Genomic DNA, 22,169 nt, shown 5'->3' with positions numbered 1-22,169 from the left:
ATTTATTTCTTATAAATCTGCGACTAATCGCGATTATCGGATATTTTGGCGTTGGCTAAATAAAGAATTTTATACCCTTACTTAGGCTTAATTCAAACGTCGTATTATCCATGAGCCCTATTCAATGCAAATGCAGATGAAAGAATTCATTTCTCGATTCATTTGAATTGAATATGGCTCATGGATAATACGACACTTGAACTTAGCATAAGAGATAACAGAATCAGAAAAAAAAAGCGTCAAGCATCCCCTTAGGAAAAGTAGCTGGTCGGGTTTTATACCCTAAGAAATGGAAAAATTGGAAAAAAAAACCTTCAACACCCCCTAAGGGATGGCGGAAACTGAGATGAATCTTAAACCGTGCTTGAGAGGTATAGTCCATCTACACACTGTCTAATAAATAGATACCTGTAAACAAGATTTCTAAACAAGATTGCCTCCGCAAAATAACAATTTGCTATTCTTTAAGACCCCTAACATTACAAGGAGAAGGGCAAATAATAACTAAAAGCAACAATCCATTTTATTAAGACAAATTGATTGCCTGTTTTAGTTTTTTTTTAATGGGACCTAGACAGGGTGTGACCAGAGGGAGTCTAGCATTAATTCACTACCCTTGGAATGGCTTGAAAATATGTTTTCTCATATTGTAAACAATTCCTCTGCTCTGGTAAATAGGTCATTAGACACATCTAGATCTGAACGGTTTGTGTCTAAATACGTACAAAAGTTATAACTCAATCGATTTCCGTTTTTTTTTTTAATTATTCAAATATTCAATTCAACCCCCCCATAGATCTACACCTCTGCTAGCCTCCCTTGCAGGCGTTTTTAGGCAGGCGTCACTAGAGACGCCTGCCTAAAAATGCCTGCGAGGGAGGAAACATCTCTGCATAAAAATATTAGTTTTACAGCTGTGCACTAGTGTAACACAATTTCAAAACAGTCTGATGCAGGGGTGGTTCTGTAGGTTTAGGCGCCTCTAGAAAATGATGCCTAACCTTAGGGGTTTTCACATAAATTGAACCACCCTTTGTGACATGGTTTGGCCAATACACTTTTTTAAAGTAAATATACCAACTAAAGTATAGCTTTCTTTTCAATACTAAAAATGAATTATATTTGAAAGGAGAAGTTCGGATTCCAACATCATTTTGTATTTTCCAAGGATAAGCTTACTAGACCATCATATTAAGTCTTTTTCTGTTTACATGAAGTCATCTTCATCTGACTGACATTCCTAGGTATACAAGTAAAAGCTGGTTAATACTCTGGCTATTGACAGAAATTCGAAAAGGTGAAGGTACCAAGAGTGGATAGGGGATATCTCAAAAGGGAGGGGGGGGGTAAAGGACATCAGGGACGATAAAGGAACAAGAGTTGATAACTATGGTGGCAGATAAATGTAAGTGGGTTTTAGCTGCTGCACATTGTTCCCAACTTTCAGTTAGAAAAGAAGGGTCAGCACTAGTTTGTCTGCAAATCACAAACAAATCAAACATGATGTGCCACCTAAGTGGAATAACAAGGATAGAAAAATAAATAAGTGTTAAGAGCATACCTTGTTTGATCTCATATTGTCTGCTGACATCAATGTGTCGTAACTCCTTTAAAACAAAGTTTTTTTTTCAGTTTTGGGCAACTTTCTAGACTTGCTATGAGACTAAAGACACTAAGGCACTAAAACTGAATTAAAAAGGAAGTCAGCTGCATTTTATGGGGGGGGAGGGGGACAACCATTTTAGCAGAGAACCAGCCTCTCCCACAATTATACAATTAGTTTTTTCACCCCAAAGCCTAATGACAATTCCAGGTCAAACAGACTTATAAAAGTGCAAAATTTTTGGAATCAATTTAGGTTCAGAAAAGAAGGCATTAAGGAGAGCTTTGCTGATTCATTATTTTCTCATCCAGGCATATCCAAACAAGAAAAAATATCCGTGAATCCACACCTTTGCTCACCAAGATCCATAATAAGCACACAGTGGATCTAGGGGGAGGGTTTAGGGGGTTTAAACCTCTTTTGGGCTCCCAGAGATGCCAGATGTAGCAAAAAAAATTACCCCCTCCCCCCTTTGTCACTGAGCCAAACCCCCCCTTTAGCAAAAGCTAGATTCATCCCTGGCACAGCACTCAATTATGCCCCCAAAAACTTAATGATGTCCTGGGGCACTATCCCAGTATGCATTCAGCTGTACTTTTCATAAAAAAATGCAAGCATCAGTAAAGTTATGCTTGCCATAGTACAATAGATTGCAGCAAAGCACTGCTGGGAAGCTTGAATACTGCTGACTAGGTACAGTGGTGCTTCGCTTTGACAGGCTGTTTGTTTTTAATTTAACTCAATAACAGACAGGGGTAATGGGTTAAATTTTAATGGCAGAAGATCCAACAATATTATCATTATCCTTTGTACCTTAAAGCTGCTTCTTCTTTTCGTCGTTTTTCTTCCTCCTTCTCTTTTTGTCTCTGAAAAGAGATCAGAGATTGGTTGCTAACGGGAATGCAAAATATCCACAGACAAAATTAACTAAAGAACTAACCTTTTCCCGTTGACTTTTTTTCTCTTCTTCTCTCTCCTCCCTGTCTCTCTGTTCCCTCTCTTGTCTTAAATCAGGAAATCTTTCTTCTTTGGTTTTATTCAATCTGTTGACAGCCTCATTACGCCGTTTTACAACTGGAATAAGTCTAACCTGGAATAAAAAGAGCAAAACAATAAACATATTTCAATGGAAGACAATAATAAGAAACAATATAAATTCTAATTAAATTTTAGGCCACTTAAGACTGACCCCTTCCCTAAGTAACAAACCAAATTAAAGCTCAACCCTGAACCTTCATATCCCTATAAACCCCTAATAGCCCCTTACATCTTTACCCAAATCCAGATTTTTTTTTACAAATTTATAACCCATAACCCTATACTCCCAGTACACCAAACACAACACATTAATAGCCATTTTGCCTAAATGATTAAACCCTGAATGTGTATAAGCCTTTAGTTTAAACCTCAAGGCCCTAAACTTGATCCAGCTTATACCTTAACTAAGCTCTAGCATTCCACATTTTACATACTGTAACTAGCCTATCGCTTTACCCTAAAGATAACATTGGGATTATAGCCTCATATTTTAAACTTAGCCCTGACCCCCAACCACCCCTTTAATCTACTACAATCTATAAACTATAATCCTTTCTAACCTTATAACCTTCCATACATATCAGGCATGTTCCCCCAGGGTTGGCTGAGGGGGGGTGCGAAGTCATAGGTATCATATGGAAAAGGCTTAGTATTTGAAGATTCCTTAACAAGAAATGACCCACTTTTTGGATGCCAAGGGGGGTGCACGCACACCCTGTGCACCCCCCTGTGTATGTGCCTGCATATAGCCCAATCAATCACAACACCCAAACATTAACATTCTTTAACCAGAGTACGTCCACCAAATGTTTGTCTTCATTCAGACTTCTTTAGGAAAGATAGAGTTGACTGTGACCCCCATAAACCTAATACCAGAATTTGTACAACCCAATAATGCCTTACTCTACAGCATAATCCCTTATATTCAAACCACATTATAGCCCCTTAACCCACCCCTAATCCCCTAGAACCCCTTAACCTGACACGTTGGAAAAACAATGACGTGACGTGACGCTTCAAATAAGCACAAAGTGTCATGGAAATTTGGGCTATTTCCTGAGCTGATACATAGCGCAAGTATTTTCCCTGAGCTGATACATAGTGCAAGTTTGATCAAAAACTCACATTTTTGTGTTTTACAAATCAGTCCGTAATACAAGGAACCAATGGCCTTTGTAAGATGGCCTTTGTGTCTTCTTTCTCTATCTGGAATTGCTCATTTTCCAGGTTTTTCCATCATGTCCTGTTACCTTTTACCCTATATCCAAAGCTCAATACTGGACCTCTAGAACTATAAAATCTCCAGCAACCTAAAGCTAACCATAACTCCAACTGAGTCTAACCTGCTTGTCATTGTAAAATCCTACTTGACCAACTTCCATGTCAGCAGTTTTCTTTAAGTTACTCCAAGGAGTATAAACAATTTTGATATTATTCATTTTATTACCTGAAGAAAAAAAGGTAATTCAGAAGTTCCATATGTATAATATGAACAGTTCAGCTTTGTCAGATATTGCCTATAGCCATACAATGAAAATTTGTATTAAAATGTTAGTCTAACAAAAACCAAATTTGTGCAAAATATCATAGCAACTATAGTCTAGAAAATCCCCAAAATATATAATTAGTGCTGAAATTTCTATGACTATGCCCTATTTTCTATATATAGGGGATAAAAATCCTATTGATCATTCCCATTTTTGCTATCACTTAGGGTTAAAATCCATTTCCTCCAATAGAAGGCATGTCTTTATTTATAAGTAGTCACTTTGCACCTTGAATACTGTTCGCTTTCACTAGTTGTGCACAGTCATCGAGCACTTCTGGGGGTATATCATCCCATGTCTTTCCCTGAATATCAAAGGAAGAAATTTGGATCACACAAAAACCTAATGAAAACCTAATATAATACCACCTAACATTGTGACCAGGTAGAAAACGAAGAAAAAATCAATAACTAAAATTGAATGACAAACATACGGAGCCCGGGAAGGGACATCTGAAAAACCTACTGCAATTTTATTTCGTGCGGTATACTTTTCGCGTCGTGAGGACTAGTTTTCAATTTTACGTGTCTTTTTTTTTTCGTGAGTTTATTATTTTTTTTCGTGAGTTTCATTTTTTTTCGTGAGTTTTATTTTTTTTCGTTAGTTTATTTATTTTTTCGTTAGTTTCATTCTTTCGTAAGTTTTATTTTTTTCGTGAGTTTATATTTTTTCGTGAGTTTCATTTTTTCGTGAGTTTTATTCTTTTTCGTAAGTTTAAAAGAATTTTAGCAAAGGAAAGCCTCGGAAGACGGCGTTTCAGTGACTTCGATGACATAATCATGACAATTGAGGACGAGCTTAAAGGAAGCGGTAGCATTGTCAGGTACCGAACTATGTGGCAGAAACTAATAGTTGACCATCAACTGTCTGTTAGCAAAGAATTTGTGAGGAACGCGTTACTCATATTAGATCCGGATGGCATGGAGAGACGCTCGAGAAACAGACTTCGACGACGGCAGTATCATGCTAAAGGGGCGAACTTTATTTGGCACCTGGATGGTTACGATAAGCTTAAACCATACGGATTTTGTATACATGGCTGCATCGACGGTTACTCGAGAAGAATCATGAGCTAGAAGTTGGACGTACGAATAACCATTCGGGTGTCGTAGCAAGTTATTTTCTTGACTGTGTTGAAAGTTTAGAAGGTACGGCAAGAATTGTCTGTGGAGATATGGGTACTGAGAATGGCAGAGTAGCTGCTATTCAGCGCTTTTTACAGGATGAGGCCGAAGATAGTTGGTCAGGGAGCAGATTAAAACACTTGCAATTTGAATAAAGGAGGTGACGGTCACCGTCTGATACCCCACACCCCCTCTGATTTTGAACACCTTACTTTTTTTAACTAAGAGTGCTGTGTAAAATCTGAGAGCATTAGATAAAATGATGGAAATTGTTTGATGTGGTTCTCGTCGAATTTAGGTTTATAACTAAGAGCTATTTAAATTTTGTATTTGAATTTTTAATATATTTTTTTCTAATTCTAGGTGGTAGGCTGCTGTCAACCCCCACCCCTCCCTAAATTGGGTCTAGCCTGAGGGTACCTCTTTTTACCTTTTCCCTTAGCCTCTCTCCTAATTGCGCTCATAAAGAATTCAGACAGCGAACGTGAAACTTTCTAATTACGATTCATTCTGAAGACGCTTTGGAATCCAAAACAATTCCTTGTAGGCCCACTACGCTTGCTGATTTTCAATATTCATGAATGAAAATGTGTTAACACTCTCACAAGAAATCCGACTAAATTTGGAAGTATGCTATGATATTATTTACCTCACAAACATACAAAATAATGCTGCAAATCCTTCAGAAAATAAAACATTGAAGAACGCTATGTACCATAGTACGTTTTTTGATACAGTGTTCTTACCTTAAAGTGGCCCGCGGGTAATTATTCCAAAGCTGCATTTCTGAAATAATTACCCACGGGCCACCTTAAATTATACTTGTAAGAATTGGGTAGAACCCAGGTATGTACTTAATTTATGGTGAATTATTGTGTCACTGGATGTATATTGGAAAGTAAGGCCATAACTAAAAAAATATAAAACTCACGAAAAAGAAAAACTCACAAAAAAAATAAAACTCTCGAAAAAAAAAATTAACTCACAAAAAATTAAATAAAACTCACGAAAAAAAAAGTCACGCGAAATTGAAAACGTCCTCACGACGCGAAAAGTATACCGCACGAAATAAAATTGCAGTAGGTTTTTTCAAATGTCCCTTCCGGGCCTCTGTACAAACAGTTAAAAATATGCACTTTTCTACAGCTAAGAGAGTGTTCATTATTTATGGCCAAGGTGGGGGTCGATTTCCACATGGGGGGGGGGGGGGGCTAAAAAAGTTTTGGCTATGTCGATAGGTGGTCATAAAAATTTCAACACGGTTGAATGGGGGGAGGGGCAAAAAAGTTAAGTAGGAAACTTTATTTATTTATTATTATCGAAATGAGTAATCAAAATGCAAGAAAAGCTGTTTCCTAGAGTTGCCAATAACATATTTAGGCTGCTGTTGAGTTGTGAACACTTCCCTACAAATGACAAATTCAACAATGTTTATTATTCGTTAGTAGTTCATCTAAGCTTGACTTATAGGATCAAAAAAAAAAACTGAAATAAATGCATTTGTAAAATATACTAGGAATCTAGTACGGCAGGTTATTAGATAATGTCAATGTGAAAAAAGTCTGACTCAGATACCTTTGCTTTGGACACCCCCACGAGTACCAGATCTGGGAAATCTATCAGACCAAGGGCACAGGACAATTTTATTTTTTATTAGGACAGTCACATGCAGTAAAATATAAAATTATACTGCGTGATATGGACAAGTGATATGGCATGCAAATATAGATATACATACATATTTTTTAACTGTTTCAAAAAACCACATTTGACTTATTACAATAAGAAATATTTTTTCTTGGTTGTTTTTCATTACATGTTTCGTTTATATGTATCTATATTTCGTATTATAAATGTAGTTTTAATGGATTTTTAAAAAGAAGGGGAAAGGGGGTTAAACAAGTTTTGGGGTTTCTCCTGGGGGGGGGACAATAAAGTTTTAATGTTGACAAAGGGGGGTTGTACAGAAAACTCAAGTGAATTGGCCAGAATACCGACCCCCCCCTGGCCATAAATAATGAACACTCCCTAAATCATCAGTTTTCCATATACTTCTAGTCTTGTTTGATAAGTTTTTTATCCCTTTAGCCCTGTTGTTTCTCTGGCAATTCATTCTAAAAGTGTAAAACTACCCCCTTAAACCAAAACACCATATATCAAAATGTTGTCATTGCTATTTGAAACTAGAGCTATATGGATTCTCTGATTCTATGGAGTGCTCTGATTTCAATTAAATGTTAATTAAGCAATAGTATTTGTTATGGAAAACTTGCCTTTGGTAATCTTAAATATACATGAGCTGAAGATAGCTTATCCACATGAAACCTGAAATAAATTTAAACAGTCTTTAATACAAACAGGTGTTTTTTAGATGAGCTAGAATGGAGTTTGAAGGCTGTAAATGTATACTTTTTATTCTAAATAATGCTTGATTAATACCATACCATACATCTTCAGGGAAACCCCATTTTATCAGCTCTTCATCTACAATAAATCAAAACCACATAGCCAATTAAAAATAATAACATATGATTTTTGTTGTAAAACAGCAAGAACTCACTTTCGTGTTTGTCAAGTCCCATGTAGAGGGTGTATATAGCAGGAAATGCAGCTGAAAGAGTCATCAATATCAATTATAGACACTTCTCAAGATATTCATAGATATCATGTAGTGGATGGCTTGCTAGGATGGTAAGGGCTGAGGGCAGAAATCACCTCCTTATATTTCAAGTGAGACAGCCCAGCAGACATTGTAAGCAATCATGGCTTCTTAAGTATCTCTTAGCAGTACTAATGGGTTAGATTTTTTCTGTTATTCTAGCTGACAACTCACTTGCATTAGGAGGGTGTCACAAAGCTTTGGGCCCCATCGTACAAGCCTTATTTTTGTGAGAATTTTCATACCGTCTCTGTATTCACCTGCATTTTGGCTTTCTTGATTTTTTTTTTTTTACACATGTTTACTGTATTTTACTTGATTTCATAGCTGGGTTGCCAGCTATGTTTCATTTTGGCACATCATTTAAAGTGGGGATTCGTAGGCTCCTCCCTCACCTCCCTAACACCATCCGGCTATACAGGTCTGAGAGCATTAAAAATAATTGTCTTGTGTGCAACAGCTGGGCCAAGGGGAGGTCTTTTCTAGTTTTCTAGTATAATAATAGGGTCTGACACCTATCACACAGGTGTGTAGTGAGTAAATGCCAGTGCAATGCAATGATGTTTATTGCAAGGTGGTCATGTAGCTGTGCTAGGTTAAAAACAAAGAGAGGACAATTTGTTAATTACCCAGAAATGAACCCCTATAAGAAAAACACACACTTGATTTTTGTTTGGCACAGAGAGGTTTATTTCCAGAGAACCGGTAGAACAATAAATTACCACCGAAAAGAAATACGACCTCTCTGCCCACCACTATCTAAGGGTGGGAGGGTGGGAAGAAAACTAGATTTATGTACGTAGGACACTTTGAAGCTTGCAAACGAAACCAAGCACTAAGCTGTAATGCTATGCTATATATCAAACAGTAAACAGAAGGATCGAATTACTAAATCAACGTCGGGTTGTCAAGCTGTGTAATTAAAGATTTTGAGATCTCAAAATTCCCCAATTTTGATTTCAAACTTACAATCGTTACAGTCATGAAAAGAGGGTAAAGGGGTTTTAATGAACTTAACTTTTAAGTTCAAATCTGACTTTTGAGAGTCAGAACACAAATCGGTAATATGAGAATTACTTATAAGCTCAAATAGCACAAAAAAAAGATTAAAATACTTCTCAACTTACCATTGCTAGTGAAGTAGAAGACCATTGTTTTTTGTTGTTGTTCTAGAAATAGAAAATTCTTGCCTTTGTAGCATGGGTAAAATGAGCCTCCGTACAATAGAGATCAGCGGTAGTTTAAAACGCGTGAGATTGGTAACTAGTTTGCGCAAAGGTTTGTTGGAGATCAAGCACTGTATTGAAGTTGCTATAGTAACATAGACGCTCAAATACCAGGGAAACCAACAACCAACACTCATTCATTTCACAAGCCTCGAAGTCCAAAGGCTTCGCGCTTTCTACCACCAAAAAATATCCGAAAAAAAAAATGGCTCTTACGAATCCGAACATTCCTCCTCGATTTGCTGTCTCCGACTGGCACACATCAAACCAGATAATCAGAACGAACGCGGAGCGGCAGAGGGAAGCTTCACACAGAGTCCGACAAGAGAGCCGCTTTCTCCGCAACGAGACTGACAACCACACACGATGGACCCAACACGACAGTAATACTAAGCTAGAGAAGCGTATCGATGATATCAACGACTGGAAAAGGAGTCTTGAGCGATGTCTCGCTGAGACGGATAACGAAATCGCGCTACTGACCCGTGAGAAAGAGAGAACCGAGCGAGCACTTGAGGCGAAGAAAGTACCGCTCGACATTACCCTTGAGTGCTTGATGCTCAGGGAGAACCGTCAGAGCATCGACCTCGTCAGGGATGAAGTAGAAGCCCAGCTTCACAAGGTTTGAGAAACACATATTGTTAATACTTTGAAGCTGCGTTTAAGTTCGATTATTCTCTAAACGAGTTTATTTTGTTGATAGGAAGTGGAAGTGATCGAAGGAACCAAAGCCCTACTACAGCAGAAGGTTGATGAATCGTTCGAACAACTCTGGTGAGTCGCAAAGTTAAGACATTGTTTATAATCTTTTAGAAAGGTACATTATGTTTGTTTACATTTGTCGTAACTAGTTGTTACCTGTATGTATTTGCAAATTATATAATTGTTATTTATTTAGGCCTCAATAACTTCATAGGGTGTTCCAAAGTGTCAAATTTTCTTTCATAATGAAAAACAACTGAGATTCTATTTTTATTTCCTTCCAGCCTTCTACAAGAAGCTCGTCACCAACTCCACCTAGACATTACTGACAAGTTCACCACCCTTCAGATTGATGGCGATTGCTATGCCATGAACAACATGTCCACCAACATTGGGTACCAGGTCAACCCCACCCGCACCGTCAAGGGCAGCGTAACCCCTGAAACCTGGGATTCCTTCTCAAACTACAACAAACTGCGTGCAGAGGCAGAGATGAAGGCCTCAAAGCATCTCAGGGAAGCTATCTTTGCCACTTTGCAGCAGACTGCAAATGACTTGGAGGCTCAACGGAAAGCGTCTGAGTATTCATTTAGAAAGAGGATCCATGAGACAGACCAGGCTAAGTCTGAGCTGGAGTGGCAGCAGAAAAATGTAATTATGTTCTCCCAAAGGGAGGGTGGGGGTCCTCATCTCTACATGAACAGTCATACTCTGGGTCCTCATCTCTACATGAACAGTCATACAGGGCCAAAATATTCATACTCAAGAAAATACCCAGAAAAAAATTATGAAATCCTAAGTACTTATTTTATGCTGTAACATCGCATTTTGATTTGAATAAGAATGTGTTTAGGATATACTAACCTTCTCGTTTTATGCTAGTTTCCAAGTTCCGTCCATTGTGATATACTCTGGGTCCATAAATAACATTGCCATTTCTACTCATTACAGACCATGAAGGAAATCGCTACTCTAGAAGATGACATCAAAGGACTAAAGGAGGCCATTGATGCAAAGAATGCACCAATGATGGTGAGTAGTCATTCTTATTTGTAAATTACCATTTTCTGCCCTCTGGTAATGTAATTAGAGCTGTGATATAACATGAATATATTTTCTTTCAAAAGGTGGCCCAAACACGTCTTGAGAATCGTACTTACAGACCAAATGTAGAACTGTGTCGTGACCAGCCACAGTACCAGCTTTGCCACGAGGTTGCTGAGATTGCAGGATCTATGCGTGCCTTAACGGAGAAACTTAGGGAGGCCCAGAACTCCCTAGAAGCTCTTCGCAGCAACCTGAGCCGTATTAACGAGGACCTTGCCTTCAAAAACAACTCTCTGGCCTTGGATAATCGTTGCATGAGTGTTCGCGAAAAAATGAGAGAGATCCCCCATAAGATGATGGATATGAACCCCATAGATCAACCAATTGGAAACAAGAGCTACAACACAGTGATCAACTCCTATGGCCAGTATATAACCACAGCAAGAGAACAGACTCCCCCTGAGATGGCAGCTTCTGGGATGGCATCTTCTGGGCAATACACCTCTTCTGGAACATATGCCCCACTCACAAGCCAGACAAGTCCATTGGCCACAGCTCGGAGTGCAGCCACGCCCTTGGTTGATTGAGACTGGATTGATTTTTAGTCTATCTTTAGTTGAAAATGCTGAACTTATCCAGTGAAGGACTTTAGGGGGCTAGGAAGTGCGAATGACTTTTTTAAAAGATGTAAATAATTATTTTATGGAATGCAACAGGAGTAATTTGTATTGTGCATGACAAACTTAGCACAGAATAAACATTTATAAAATTCATCTATGGCCTTATGTTAAAAATGATGGGGTATGGGAACCTATGCTTCCAGCTAGGACTGGGCAAAGCAGGCAAAATGGTGGGGTATGGGAACCTACGCTTCCAGCTAGGACTGGGCAAAGCAGGAGTCTACGTAACCAGCTACAATGCTGGACAAAACTGTTGTGGCCTTTTTTATTTTTAACTGCATAGGGGGGGCCCAATGTAACCCATTCGTTTTGCCTGTTTCTCCCCCCAGTACAGTGTTGTTCAACTCAGGCTGTCTATCTTAGAATTTAAGCATGGTTACATCAAACATTGAAATGGGGATTTCAGTGACATTGTCATGCAAAGAAAGCTAGTTGAGCATTGTAGTGATATTAACCCAACAAAACTCTTGCCTCATAGACACATCATCTTGCAAAGTGAAAACAACCCCTAGCAAAAATATGAAGGCATAACTGAAAAGTTACTTTCAAATTTATAGATACCAAATTATTGCCTAGAGGTTTCCTCCATTTTCTAAAAGATAAAAATACAACCCCAACATCCCAAAAAATCAGGCCTAGTTAGTTGGATTGTTTTTTTTTTTATTTTCTCATAGAAAATAGGGCTTTTTTTTCTATTACGGTGTATGTACATTTTATACAAGATAAACATCTATAGATAATGCAAGTAAAACTAGCTGCAACTAGTCGAGGTGAAAAAGACTGTCACACTGTAACACTTATTTGTAGGGATAATAAACTATTGGCTTCAGAAATTGGCAATTGTATAAATGACAATATTATTTTATGGTTTGTCATTTCTTTGCACAAATTCTGGGAGATTTTGGCTTCAAGCCAAAATTCAAGTTACTTCAAGCTTCAAGTTACTCTTTTTCAATATTTAAAAAGAATATTTACAAACAATTTCATCCATTATTCTATACAACAACCTTGTTAGCTCCAATAGTAGTAAGTTCTGACAATATATAACTTCTCTGGTATAAGGTAGCATTTTGGTAGGATATAATAACTCATATATCTTACAATGCCTTAACAAAGGTATAATAAAAAGCCTTTTCTCAAACTGTTAATTATAACTCCTCCCTGATTTGCATAGCTGATTAAATCTCCAGCATTAGGGAGAAGATTTTGGAAAAATTCTCCAAAATTTTGGATCAAAATCCCCTTTCTCTGGACAAAAAAATTCTCAAACCAGAGGGTCCAAGGTTAACAGGTGTGAGAGTTGAGTCTAACTCTCCCCTACTCTCCTTGAACTGTTTTGTATTAGGTTCCTTGATAGTGGAAGGTCAAGTGATGAGATTGGTAGTTGATACTGTGCTCGTTTGCTGAGCTTTCTGTTTACAGCAGCAAATGATAGCAATTTCTCCACAAATGATCATGAAAAGTGATGATGCAACTATTACAAAAGAACAGAAGATTAGTACAAGTATGGAGAGTTACCCTAGTAACACATCTAATAATAATGATGTCATCACTAGGGAAAACCACTCAGGTAAAGCAGTGTTGACGCTTAAAAACAGGGACACGGAGACCATTTTGAAGTGGAATGGCTAAAAACTTGGCCAAGACAAACATAAGTAAGTATATAGTATATATCTGTAACCCTAAAAAAATTAACCCAAGCCGTGGTAGGGCTATAGCACTACCAGCACCTCCCTTTTCACAGTCCCTGAAAAACCAGCAGCTTTACACTTAATTCCAGTCACATATCTACCCTGTGACTTTCATTTACGCATCACAACTGTTTCTCTGTACCCCTTGTCTGCTTTTTTGATGCCTGGTGCTTCTTGGCACTCTCATTAGTTAGCAGTCTAGCGCCACCATAACTGTGAAATGGCTTCTGTCACCAAAAACCAGTAAGAAAAGTCAGAAATGAAAAACACATGGTGCTTATGTGACTGTAAATGATCTATCTTGAAAGAGCTCCCATAAGATCATATGGGGGCACTTTTACATGGAATTATTTTTTTTTGGAAGAGATGATATATTTTTGGCAGAAGGAATGATATATTTTTGGGAAGTTAAAAAAATTGTGATTAATTTGTCTCTTAACTTCATTTTACAAAAGCTTTTGATGTTGCCAGATAGCCACTCCTGATTTGCTAGGCTCATAATCACTTACTATATGCAATCCACCACTGCCAGTTAACTGGGAAGTCTTGCATAACTGGGAAAAAAAAGTAAGAAAATAGTATAAAAAAAACTTGTACTGCAGATGTGAAGGTAGTTGGATAACCATTGGCTTATCACCATTGGGATCATCTGAAATTAGTAAAATTCCCAAAATCTAAGGAAAAATGACCTTCCCCACCCAACCCCTATCAAATTTTTTCCTCAATACTCAACATCGTATAATATGATATAGCATAAAAATGTAGACCAGTAATACTTTTTTTCAATTTTGAATATTTTTCCAAGTTGGCCTTTGATCCAACCATTAAGTTTTCTAAGAATTTTATTTTTTTTTAATTTTACATGTTCTCTTATTTTAAATGCAAAAGAGAAAAAAAGCATTTACTAATCTAACAATAGTCATTTGATCATTTGCCAAAAAATAAAAATGCTTTGCATTTTCTCTTGGGTTGCTCGAGTTCCAGAGAGGCTCTGGAATCACCAAAAACGAACAAACAAGCACAAATGAAGACGCAGACAGAACTGAGTGTATGGTGGGGGCATGGCCTGATCTTTGAATCCTGTGGGAGTGTAGTACTTCATACCAGCACAGCTTATCCCCAGGTGAATAAGAGAGACTGTTAGTGCATAGTCCCATATCCTCTGTTTGATGAATATCAAGTACACTCCAGTGCACATCATAAAGGTTAATGTAAGAGAAAGCATATTCACTGCAATAAAGAACAGAAAGGAAACATTTAAAAAAACATACTCCATATTACATAATTTTACCATACGTATAAGACCAGGGTTTTCAAGGCTCATTTTTGGAGGAGAAAAAAGAACTTACCAAGATTTTCATTATCTCCAGCACAACATTTTTCAAAGTTGAAAGGTATCATCCCATCAAAGGTTTTTAACCTAAAAGGACAGGAAAGATATGATATGTTTTTGGTATTAAGGAGATTGTTGCTGTTTCTTGTGTTCACATGTCTATGGTATGTCCTTCATATTATGCAGTTTTGTCATCACATCATTCACTTGACGCCCTCCAGCTATATTGAATAAAGCTCTCTCTTTAGATCAATGATATATTTTCGCCAACTATATTATATGTTAACCGCCTATAATGTTATCATACAATAAACAAAACCAATTGGATGGCTATCATTATTTTAAACAACACCACTTTGATTTCTGCCATCTGCAAACAATGAGCATTTCCAAACGAAAAGTGTAGAGAAAAAATTGCCAGAGGGAATAAGTTGATAAAGAAGAGGGTACTACAAAAAGCTTATCTATACAAATACGGTGATACATTGTACTATGGCACTTTTTTATGAAACCGTTGCCAAGTTGCAAACGTAGTTGTAGCTAACAAAATGTCATCAAAATAATAAACTCAAGCAAATAAAATAGAATGAAACAGTACGTGAAAAACTGATAAAGCTAGATATTTACTAATTTAACACATTTATAACACACACACACACACACACATATATATATATATATATTATAAGTTATTAGGATGGCTACTTACTTGAATGCGCCAGACAAAACAGATGCGAACATGTAGAAAACAAGGTAGAATATCCCAAGTGCAATCCATAAGTTAAAGCAAATGAGCTAAAAGAGCACAATATTAATAGTTTGAAGTGTATGTGTACCCATACCACACTGATTGGTCAAAGAATGCAGCAAAAGAGGTTTATTTCTTACCCTAGTAGCAGAGCAAACATCGGCCGCCATTTTGATTGAAATGTTTATGTTGAATTCGCACCCAGTCCTCCTTCATTATTGTTGGTGATATAAAACCAGAGGAGCCCCGTGCACAATTGTAGTAGTTTAACAACAAGTGTGGTTGAGATTAAAACAAACCCAGACATATATACGCCTGTTAAAGTGTTCATTCCTATACAGAATTTTCACCATTACCTTAGATTCTCAGTTAATTGAATTGGCTTGGTAAAAAATAAAGTGAAACAGAAACAGACATGCCACCTCGTGTGTTTTGTGGGTAGCCTGTGGAATCACTGAAGCAACAAGTAGGTTGTCCTTTTGTCTTTTCGATTTTTTGACAGTTCGCCGATGGATAGGTGGGAATACCACTATACGGCCATTGTGTTTGAGCACTGAAGGGTTCATTTAGTATTCTCCAGCCATCGATTGCGCGAATATTTAAAGAGTTATAAACCTACGGAGGATTTATAATTATCTAACGTGCCAAATGCCGGCAGCAGATCTGAAACAGAGCTCAAATGTCATTCCCTTCGCCTGGTGTTGAATTACAAACACTCATTCCTTCACACATTTGAATACTTCTCTGGCGATTGCGGATAGCGCTAAAGTTGATTTAGACTATTTAAAGGATGCAGCTCAAACAAAAGACTGCAAAACCTGTTGGCCGGAAAGTGAGCAAAGCTCGTCCGATCACAGTGAAATTCCCAATCCCCAAATCTGCAGTGGGGAAGCTACGAACATTGGCGATCAGTAGAGACCAAAGGCTTTTGAATTTAGGCGTTCTTGCTGTCCAGATTAGACACGATGAGAGCATTGTTCTGGGGATAGAGCTAGAAAAGACAAAAAAGAAAGCTAAAAGAGCAGCTGAAACCAAACACCCGGGATTTGTGCAAAACAAGGCTGAGATTTCTCAACAAAATGCAAATCTCACGAGCGGGAATGCTGAAGCGAGTTTGAGTGCGATAGCAGCGAAGGCGTCTAAAACACCAATGAGTGTTGGATTTCATGGCAGTAATTTAGACGTATTGTTAGCGAAAAGTCAGGCTCGGAGAACCGGTGCAAAAAGGGGTCAATCGAGTGCTCGGCCGAGAGGTAGGCCTAAAACCGGTGGAAGGCGAGGAAGACCGCCGACTCAGCCTCTTAGCGAACGTGACAATCCTTACTTGAACGTTTCTGTTGGCGCGAGCACATGGGAGTCAGTTTACAGGAACATCGGGGCACCAAATGACAGACGTGTTCTGAAGCGGTCATTTAGTACAGATATTTCAAGTCTGCAGACGCCAAAAAGCACGCGCGAAAGTACCTCTATTAGTCACTCTGATTTGAAGAGAGCTAAGTCTTGTAGTCCCCCCGGTAGCTCACCGATTTACTCGGATCCTGACGATGGTCTCAGCTCTGTCTCCAGTTCGCCGTGCTCCCACTCTCCGATGAACTCAGACGAGCTTCTAAATCTGTTCATTGATCAGAAGTTTAGTGCTACGTCTGTCCTTCGTCAGCTTGCAGAGAATTATACAGAAGACGGATTTCAATACCAGGATATAAAGAAAGATGTGGAAGATAAGGCTGGAAGGCAAGAAGGGGCGAAGGAGGGTTGTGGCTTGGAATATATGCATGGTGATCCTGGCCAGGTTGTGGTCTCATGCATTGGTAATTCTAAAGGAAATGATAAAGCCATAGGATCTACAAGCAGTGATCAGCCCATTCCTCCTTATACTAATGAAAACACCAGCTCAAGAAGAAGTGGTATCAACAATATAAATATTGACAGACAGACCACATCAGTAAGTTGTCCACCCAATGTCTCAAGTGCTCCGCAAGACATAGGACAGCAAAAGACAACAGTAGCAAGTATATCCTATGAGTGTAACACATCAGCTGGAGTTCCAACATCACAAGCTTCTCCCACAGTAGCAAAGAAACCAAGAAGCTTTGCACAACTTGGGATCTACCCTGCATCGCTCGGAAGTGAGATGTTAGATTTAAACAGCACAAGAACAAGCATGGCCCCAGCTCTTTCCGCTATGCAGACGGCAATGTATGGTAACTATACTGGTCTTAATCAGTATTACAGTCCTAGGCAAATGGCCAGAGGTCCAATCCAGAGTGTAGTGTACAATGTGAACAAGCCTGTCACTGTCCTGTCACCGAGGATGTCACGGCCTGGCCATGGTCACTATGCTGTTGCTGGTCATAGTGATGGCATGACTGTGATGAGCACATGTACAAGCAGCTCGGTAAATTCAAGCAATTACCCATCATCAGGCTACTTCTCCCCGCTGACTTATCCACCTTCATTGGGTAACACAGGCATGGTTGCAGTCCAGCCAGCATTTCCAGGAAGTGTCAGTCAAGATCATGGAGCAAATAGTTGTGGTGTAAGTACAGCTCCAACAAAAAGTGATACACTTGCTGGCACTCCTCAGCCGGAACTGGGTGTGTCAGTTCCTGCTGAGACACCTGCACTGCCTCAGAAATGTGCCAAGGTTGGCTCAGAATATAATAATACTTCCAGTGTAAATGATAACTCGAGAACATCAACTAGTTCACCTGCCCATAATAATACAAAAAGCTCAAACACAAGCCCTGTAGTTCTGGATCAACAGGCAGGGAATGTGGACCTCAATAACAATGTTAAAGACAACATAGGTCCTCAGTGTACATTAAGTTATGTCTATCCAATGGGGACCATTTGGTATCCCTATGTAGCTGTGACACCTTATGCGATGGTCGATAACAACAAGAGCAAAATCACCACAACAGAAGGTGACGAAGAGACAAATCCAAGTAATGATACCAATGCAAAGCAGTATATTGACCTGGCAGGATCCATGAGGTACTGGCAGCAACTTTCACTGTTGTACAAGAACAGGATGCAGATAGGTAATGCAAACCTGTCATTACCTGCCCATCAAGGCTTTGTTAATCCTATGGCTGGACAGTCTTCTGGTACTATAACACCTACTGATGGTACCAACAATGGGCTGAAACCATCAGTACCACCCACAACCTTATCACAGACAGTTTCTACAAGTATTAGTAAATCAGCAACAGCCACAACAGCATCTGCACCTTCTTGCCAAGCCCGAGGAGATTCACCAACAGGCAACGGAAAAGATGATGTTATAGAAGAAAACAGTGCAGATGCAGACAACAGTCTTCACAATGCTGAAAATGAAGAGGGCAGAGATCCTGTCAAAGAGGATAATCCTTGTTCACAAAGTGATCCTCCACTCGCTAGAGCATCATCTCTTGAAGATTCAGACATTGAGATAAAACCCATAGATGGAGATCAATCTAACGATAAGACACCTTTAGTAAGTGATGACAGCGATAAGACTGAGTGTCAGTCTGATGATAACATGCAGAGCAATACAGAGACTGAACCTGCTAATGAGGCACAATCACCTGACCAAGAGGTTGACAATATAGAGTGTGATTCTCAAAAACAGCAGCCTAGCACCAGACGTGCATCAAACTCACCCCCTGCTGAGCTGAGCTTTATTCCAGATAGCTCCATTGAGCATGTGAATGTTGGTAACAACAGCAGCGGTACACAGACAACTGGAGATTTCAAGAGATCTGGTAAGTTTCTAAACAATTGCTACACAATTCTATGTTTTCGATAGATAAATTTGTTGCTTTTTTTAACCCAAGCTAGTTTATTCATGTGGTGTGAAATAAGCAGAAATGTAGGGAATAGTGGATCCATGAGGAGAATATACCATTATGTATTATAAAGATTAGAAATATGCTGATTATTATGAAAAGTTCCCTTCTTGCTTTGTTTCTGGCTAAAGGAAGTGCAAAATCAATACTATACAAAGTGTTCAATCAAATCTAGAATATTCCAGCTAATGTCCTAGACTTCTTGTAGTGAGCAGCAAGTAATTTGCTATGTCGGTGCTAAGTGTGCCCATGTTCATCTGGGCTGATAGGTTACTTGCACTAACTCATCGCTTTACTTTTTGAGTGGCAATTCAAGCCAAAAAAAACACAGAAATGACTGCACCCATCACGACAGAAAACAAGGAAAATAAATAAAACCTTTGAACGGAAATAAGCCCTTTATGTCAAAGAAACTTTCTGGCTTACACGCTAAGTGCTATGTAAGTTGCTTTTTGCTGTTGTTATTTTACTGCTAAAAGCCCCAGTTTGCCACCAAAAAAAGTCATTTAACATGATCTGTGCAAGTGGCCTTTGTGATCCCTTGGCAGATGGCTATAAAAAAGAGAGTATTTCTCCTATTTTTTGGTGAAATTCTGAATTTGGAGCCCATTACACAGCCAACCCTGTAAAATGCCTAATACAGAATATCCTTATATTCATGACACTTGCCTTTTCTATCTAATCACTTTTTTTTTCTAGGAAAGGATTTAAAAACAAGATCCTCAAAAAGAAAGAAATCAAGGAAATAATTTATGATAAGCAAATCCATACATGTAACAGAGCTAAAAGAACACTAATTAATAACACGTTTATGTACAAGGGTATTGTTGTTTTGTTGGCAGAGCACGTTTTGTTGGACATTGCTGACATTGGTTTTTAAAATGTGAATCAAACTGGATTCTTGAGGATTGCAGTGAATGCATGGCTGGCATTCAATTTTAAGTCAGTTCTAAATATAAAAAAATGTGTTTGAAAATTTATATTTTTCTGATCAGAAACTGTGAATAATTAGGTGTTATTTGATTTTGGTTTATTTACGTTTATGTACAAGGGTATTGATGTTTTGTTAGCAGAGCATGTTTTGTTGGACATTGCTGACATTGGTTTTTTAAATGTGAATCAAACTGGATTCTTGAGGATTGCCGTGAATGCATGCATGGCTGGCATTCAATTTTAAGTCAGTTCTAAATATAAAAAAAATGTGTTTGAAAATTTATATTTTTCTGATCAGAAAACTGTGAATAATTAGGTGTTATTTGATTTTCGGATTGTTGTATCACAAAAAGTCATAGAATTAATGTAGATGACATGTTGAAATTTATTATGAAAGTATAATATATTGTAAAATCATTCAATTTTTTTGGAGTTTATTATAGTTGCATTTCATTTTGTACAAAAGTAACAAAGATTTTATTTTTAAATGATAGGATCTATTTTTGACAGAAAAATAATTAAAAAGGTTGTGATAATTTTGTCTAGACCCTTGATAATGTGTTAATGTGTAAAACCCAAGATAATAGACTTGACATAATGTTTGATCCTGACAAAGCAATAACAGTTGAGATGTAATCAATCAAGTGCATCCTTTGCAGCTACTATACTATTTTCAAGGGTTTTCATCTGCCTCTATGGATCTTGCTTGCATGGCACACATTAACCAAGCGGATAGGCACAACTGTACAGCCAAAACAGCTCAGGTGTTTAGACAACTTTAAATCGAACAAGGAAAAGCAGCAGGATTGTCCCTCTCAAAATGTCTCTATAAGTAGAAGAGATCCACAACCACCACTCAAGTAACAAATAGATACCTTTATTTTGATCCTCCAGGTCCATTTCCCTGGCCTCAAAACATAATGTCCACTCCTATCAAAGATGCAAAGCATTTTATGGGATATTCATGTTTGTTATCCCCATGAATCAAGCTTTGCTTACAAACATCCATAAGCACAGTAGACTCAGTAGACTTGATGATGTCCAAGGGCACTCCCATTATGCTAATAGCTGTATTTGTATGAAAAATACAAGCCAACAGCCATCTTACACTGACCTCGGGGCAGCGCATGAGATGAAAGATGTGAACACAATGCACTGTTGGAAAGTTTGGATACCACTGACTTCATACAGTGGTGGTTTAAAAAAAACTGTAAATTGGGGGTTGCATGTCTGTTATGAGTTTTTTTTTTAATAGCCGGGCATCAATGAGTTGAATACAGGGACACAAGCAGAGATAATGTCAAAAATTTGGCATATTTTAATGTCACAATATGAACAATACTACAACACTATAAAGAATTCTGATTGCTGTTTCTTATATTACATGGCTTCAAAATTTTAATAAAACAATGCTTCCTTATTTAAGTTTCTTTACAAAAAGATGACCATCTATTGTGAAAATGACATCGCCTTGAAGAAACAGAATCTGAAATAAAGTAAAATGGAAATATTGAAGGACTGAGTTTAGATTCCACACAAAATTCAGCATTATAATTTCAAGAGCTTTCAGTTATAAATCATTAGAAAGTTTAGGTAAGCAAGGTTAGATGTTATAATTATTTACTCAATATGCACTTTTGATTTAGCTATTTTAGCCATATATCTCTGCCCAAAAAACAATCCTCACTTTGAGATGAAAGAGTTTCTCAAAAAGCTGTAATATAAATACAGTGGGATGTGAATTTTATGATACACCTCAGGAGAAAGAAAATGTACCATAAAATCAATGTATATACTGTATCATTGCAAAGAGGTCCTCGATTTCAATTGCAAGGAAGCAAGCAGATAAATAAAAGCTAGGCTTATAGATCCCTGCAATCTATACTTTCAAGAACAAAAAGCAATTTCTGAAAGGCAAGGTCACGGAAGATTGAAGACTGTCTAGACAAAAAATTGACTAACTTTTCTGTACAGGTTTGGTCTTGAATTTTTCTTTCTTTGTTGATGGAAA

The 22,169-nt window shown here is 38.0% G+C and overlaps 4 protein-coding genes across 5 annotated transcripts; 2 read left to right on the top strand and 2 right to left on the bottom strand.

Moving 5' to 3' along the window:
- Nucleotides 1–505: 505 nt before the first annotated feature.
- LOC5508874 (coiled-coil domain-containing protein 25) lies at nucleotides 506–9,230 on the bottom strand. Its single transcript, XM_001629392.3, has 10 exons — nucleotides 9,099–9,230; nucleotides 7,873–7,923; nucleotides 7,757–7,796; nucleotides 7,586–7,637; nucleotides 4,417–4,492; nucleotides 3,985–4,088; nucleotides 2,544–2,693; nucleotides 2,417–2,469; nucleotides 1,562–1,607; nucleotides 506–1,240 (listed from the first exon to the last, which is right to left on the bottom strand). The coding sequence occupies exons 1-10, from the start codon at nucleotides 9,121–9,123 to the stop codon at nucleotides 1,208–1,210; spliced, it is 630 nt and encodes a 209-aa protein (XP_001629442.1). The 5' UTR covers nucleotides 9,124–9,230; the 3' UTR covers nucleotides 506–1,207.
- Nucleotides 9,231–9,269: 39 nt separating this feature from the next.
- Nucleotides 9,270–11,719, top strand: LOC5508845 (tektin-2). Its single transcript, XM_001629370.2, has 5 exons — nucleotides 9,270–9,819; nucleotides 9,901–9,971; nucleotides 10,184–10,550; nucleotides 10,851–10,931; nucleotides 11,027–11,719. The coding sequence occupies exons 1-5, from the start codon at nucleotides 9,403–9,405 to the stop codon at nucleotides 11,531–11,533; spliced, it is 1,443 nt and encodes a 480-aa protein (XP_001629420.2). The 5' UTR covers nucleotides 9,270–9,402; the 3' UTR covers nucleotides 11,534–11,719.
- Nucleotides 11,720–12,269: 550 nt separating this feature from the next.
- LOC5508867 (transmembrane protein 244) lies at nucleotides 12,270–15,875 on the bottom strand. Of its 2 annotated transcripts, none has more exons than XM_001629393.3 (6): nucleotides 15,539–15,875; nucleotides 15,360–15,445; nucleotides 14,667–14,737; nucleotides 14,422–14,547; nucleotides 13,827–13,871; nucleotides 12,270–13,100 (listed from the first exon to the last, which is right to left on the bottom strand). In XM_001629393.3, the coding sequence occupies exons 1-6, from the start codon at nucleotides 15,566–15,568 to the stop codon at nucleotides 12,991–12,993; spliced, it is 468 nt and encodes a 155-aa protein (XP_001629443.1). In that variant the 5' UTR covers nucleotides 15,569–15,875; the 3' UTR covers nucleotides 12,270–12,990. The 2 variants fall into 2 exon arrangements, with proteins under 2 accessions (XP_001629443.1, XP_032233576.1); XM_032377685.2 differs by having other exon boundaries at nucleotides 12,896–13,544.
- Nucleotides 15,876–15,924: 49 nt separating this feature from the next.
- On the top strand, nucleotides 15,925–20,416 carry LOC5508857 (serine-rich adhesin for platelets). Its single transcript, XM_001629371.3, has 2 exons — nucleotides 15,925–19,141; nucleotides 19,925–20,416. Exons 1-2 carry the CDS (start codon nucleotides 16,189–16,191, stop codon nucleotides 19,972–19,974), a joined length of 3,003 nt encoding a protein of 1,000 aa, XP_001629421.2. The 5' UTR covers nucleotides 15,925–16,188; the 3' UTR covers nucleotides 19,975–20,416.
- The last annotated feature ends 1,753 nt before the right edge of the window (nucleotides 20,417–22,169 follow it).

The sequence above is a fragment of the Nematostella vectensis genome, chromosome 4, assembly GCF_932526225.1.
Source record: "Nematostella vectensis chromosome 4, jaNemVect1.1, whole genome shotgun sequence".
NCBI classification, from domain to species: Eukaryota; Metazoa; Cnidaria; class Anthozoa; order Actiniaria; family Edwardsiidae; genus Nematostella; species Nematostella vectensis.
Note: the sequence above shows the minus strand (reverse complement) of the source record. Positions and strands in the feature narration are given on the sequence as shown.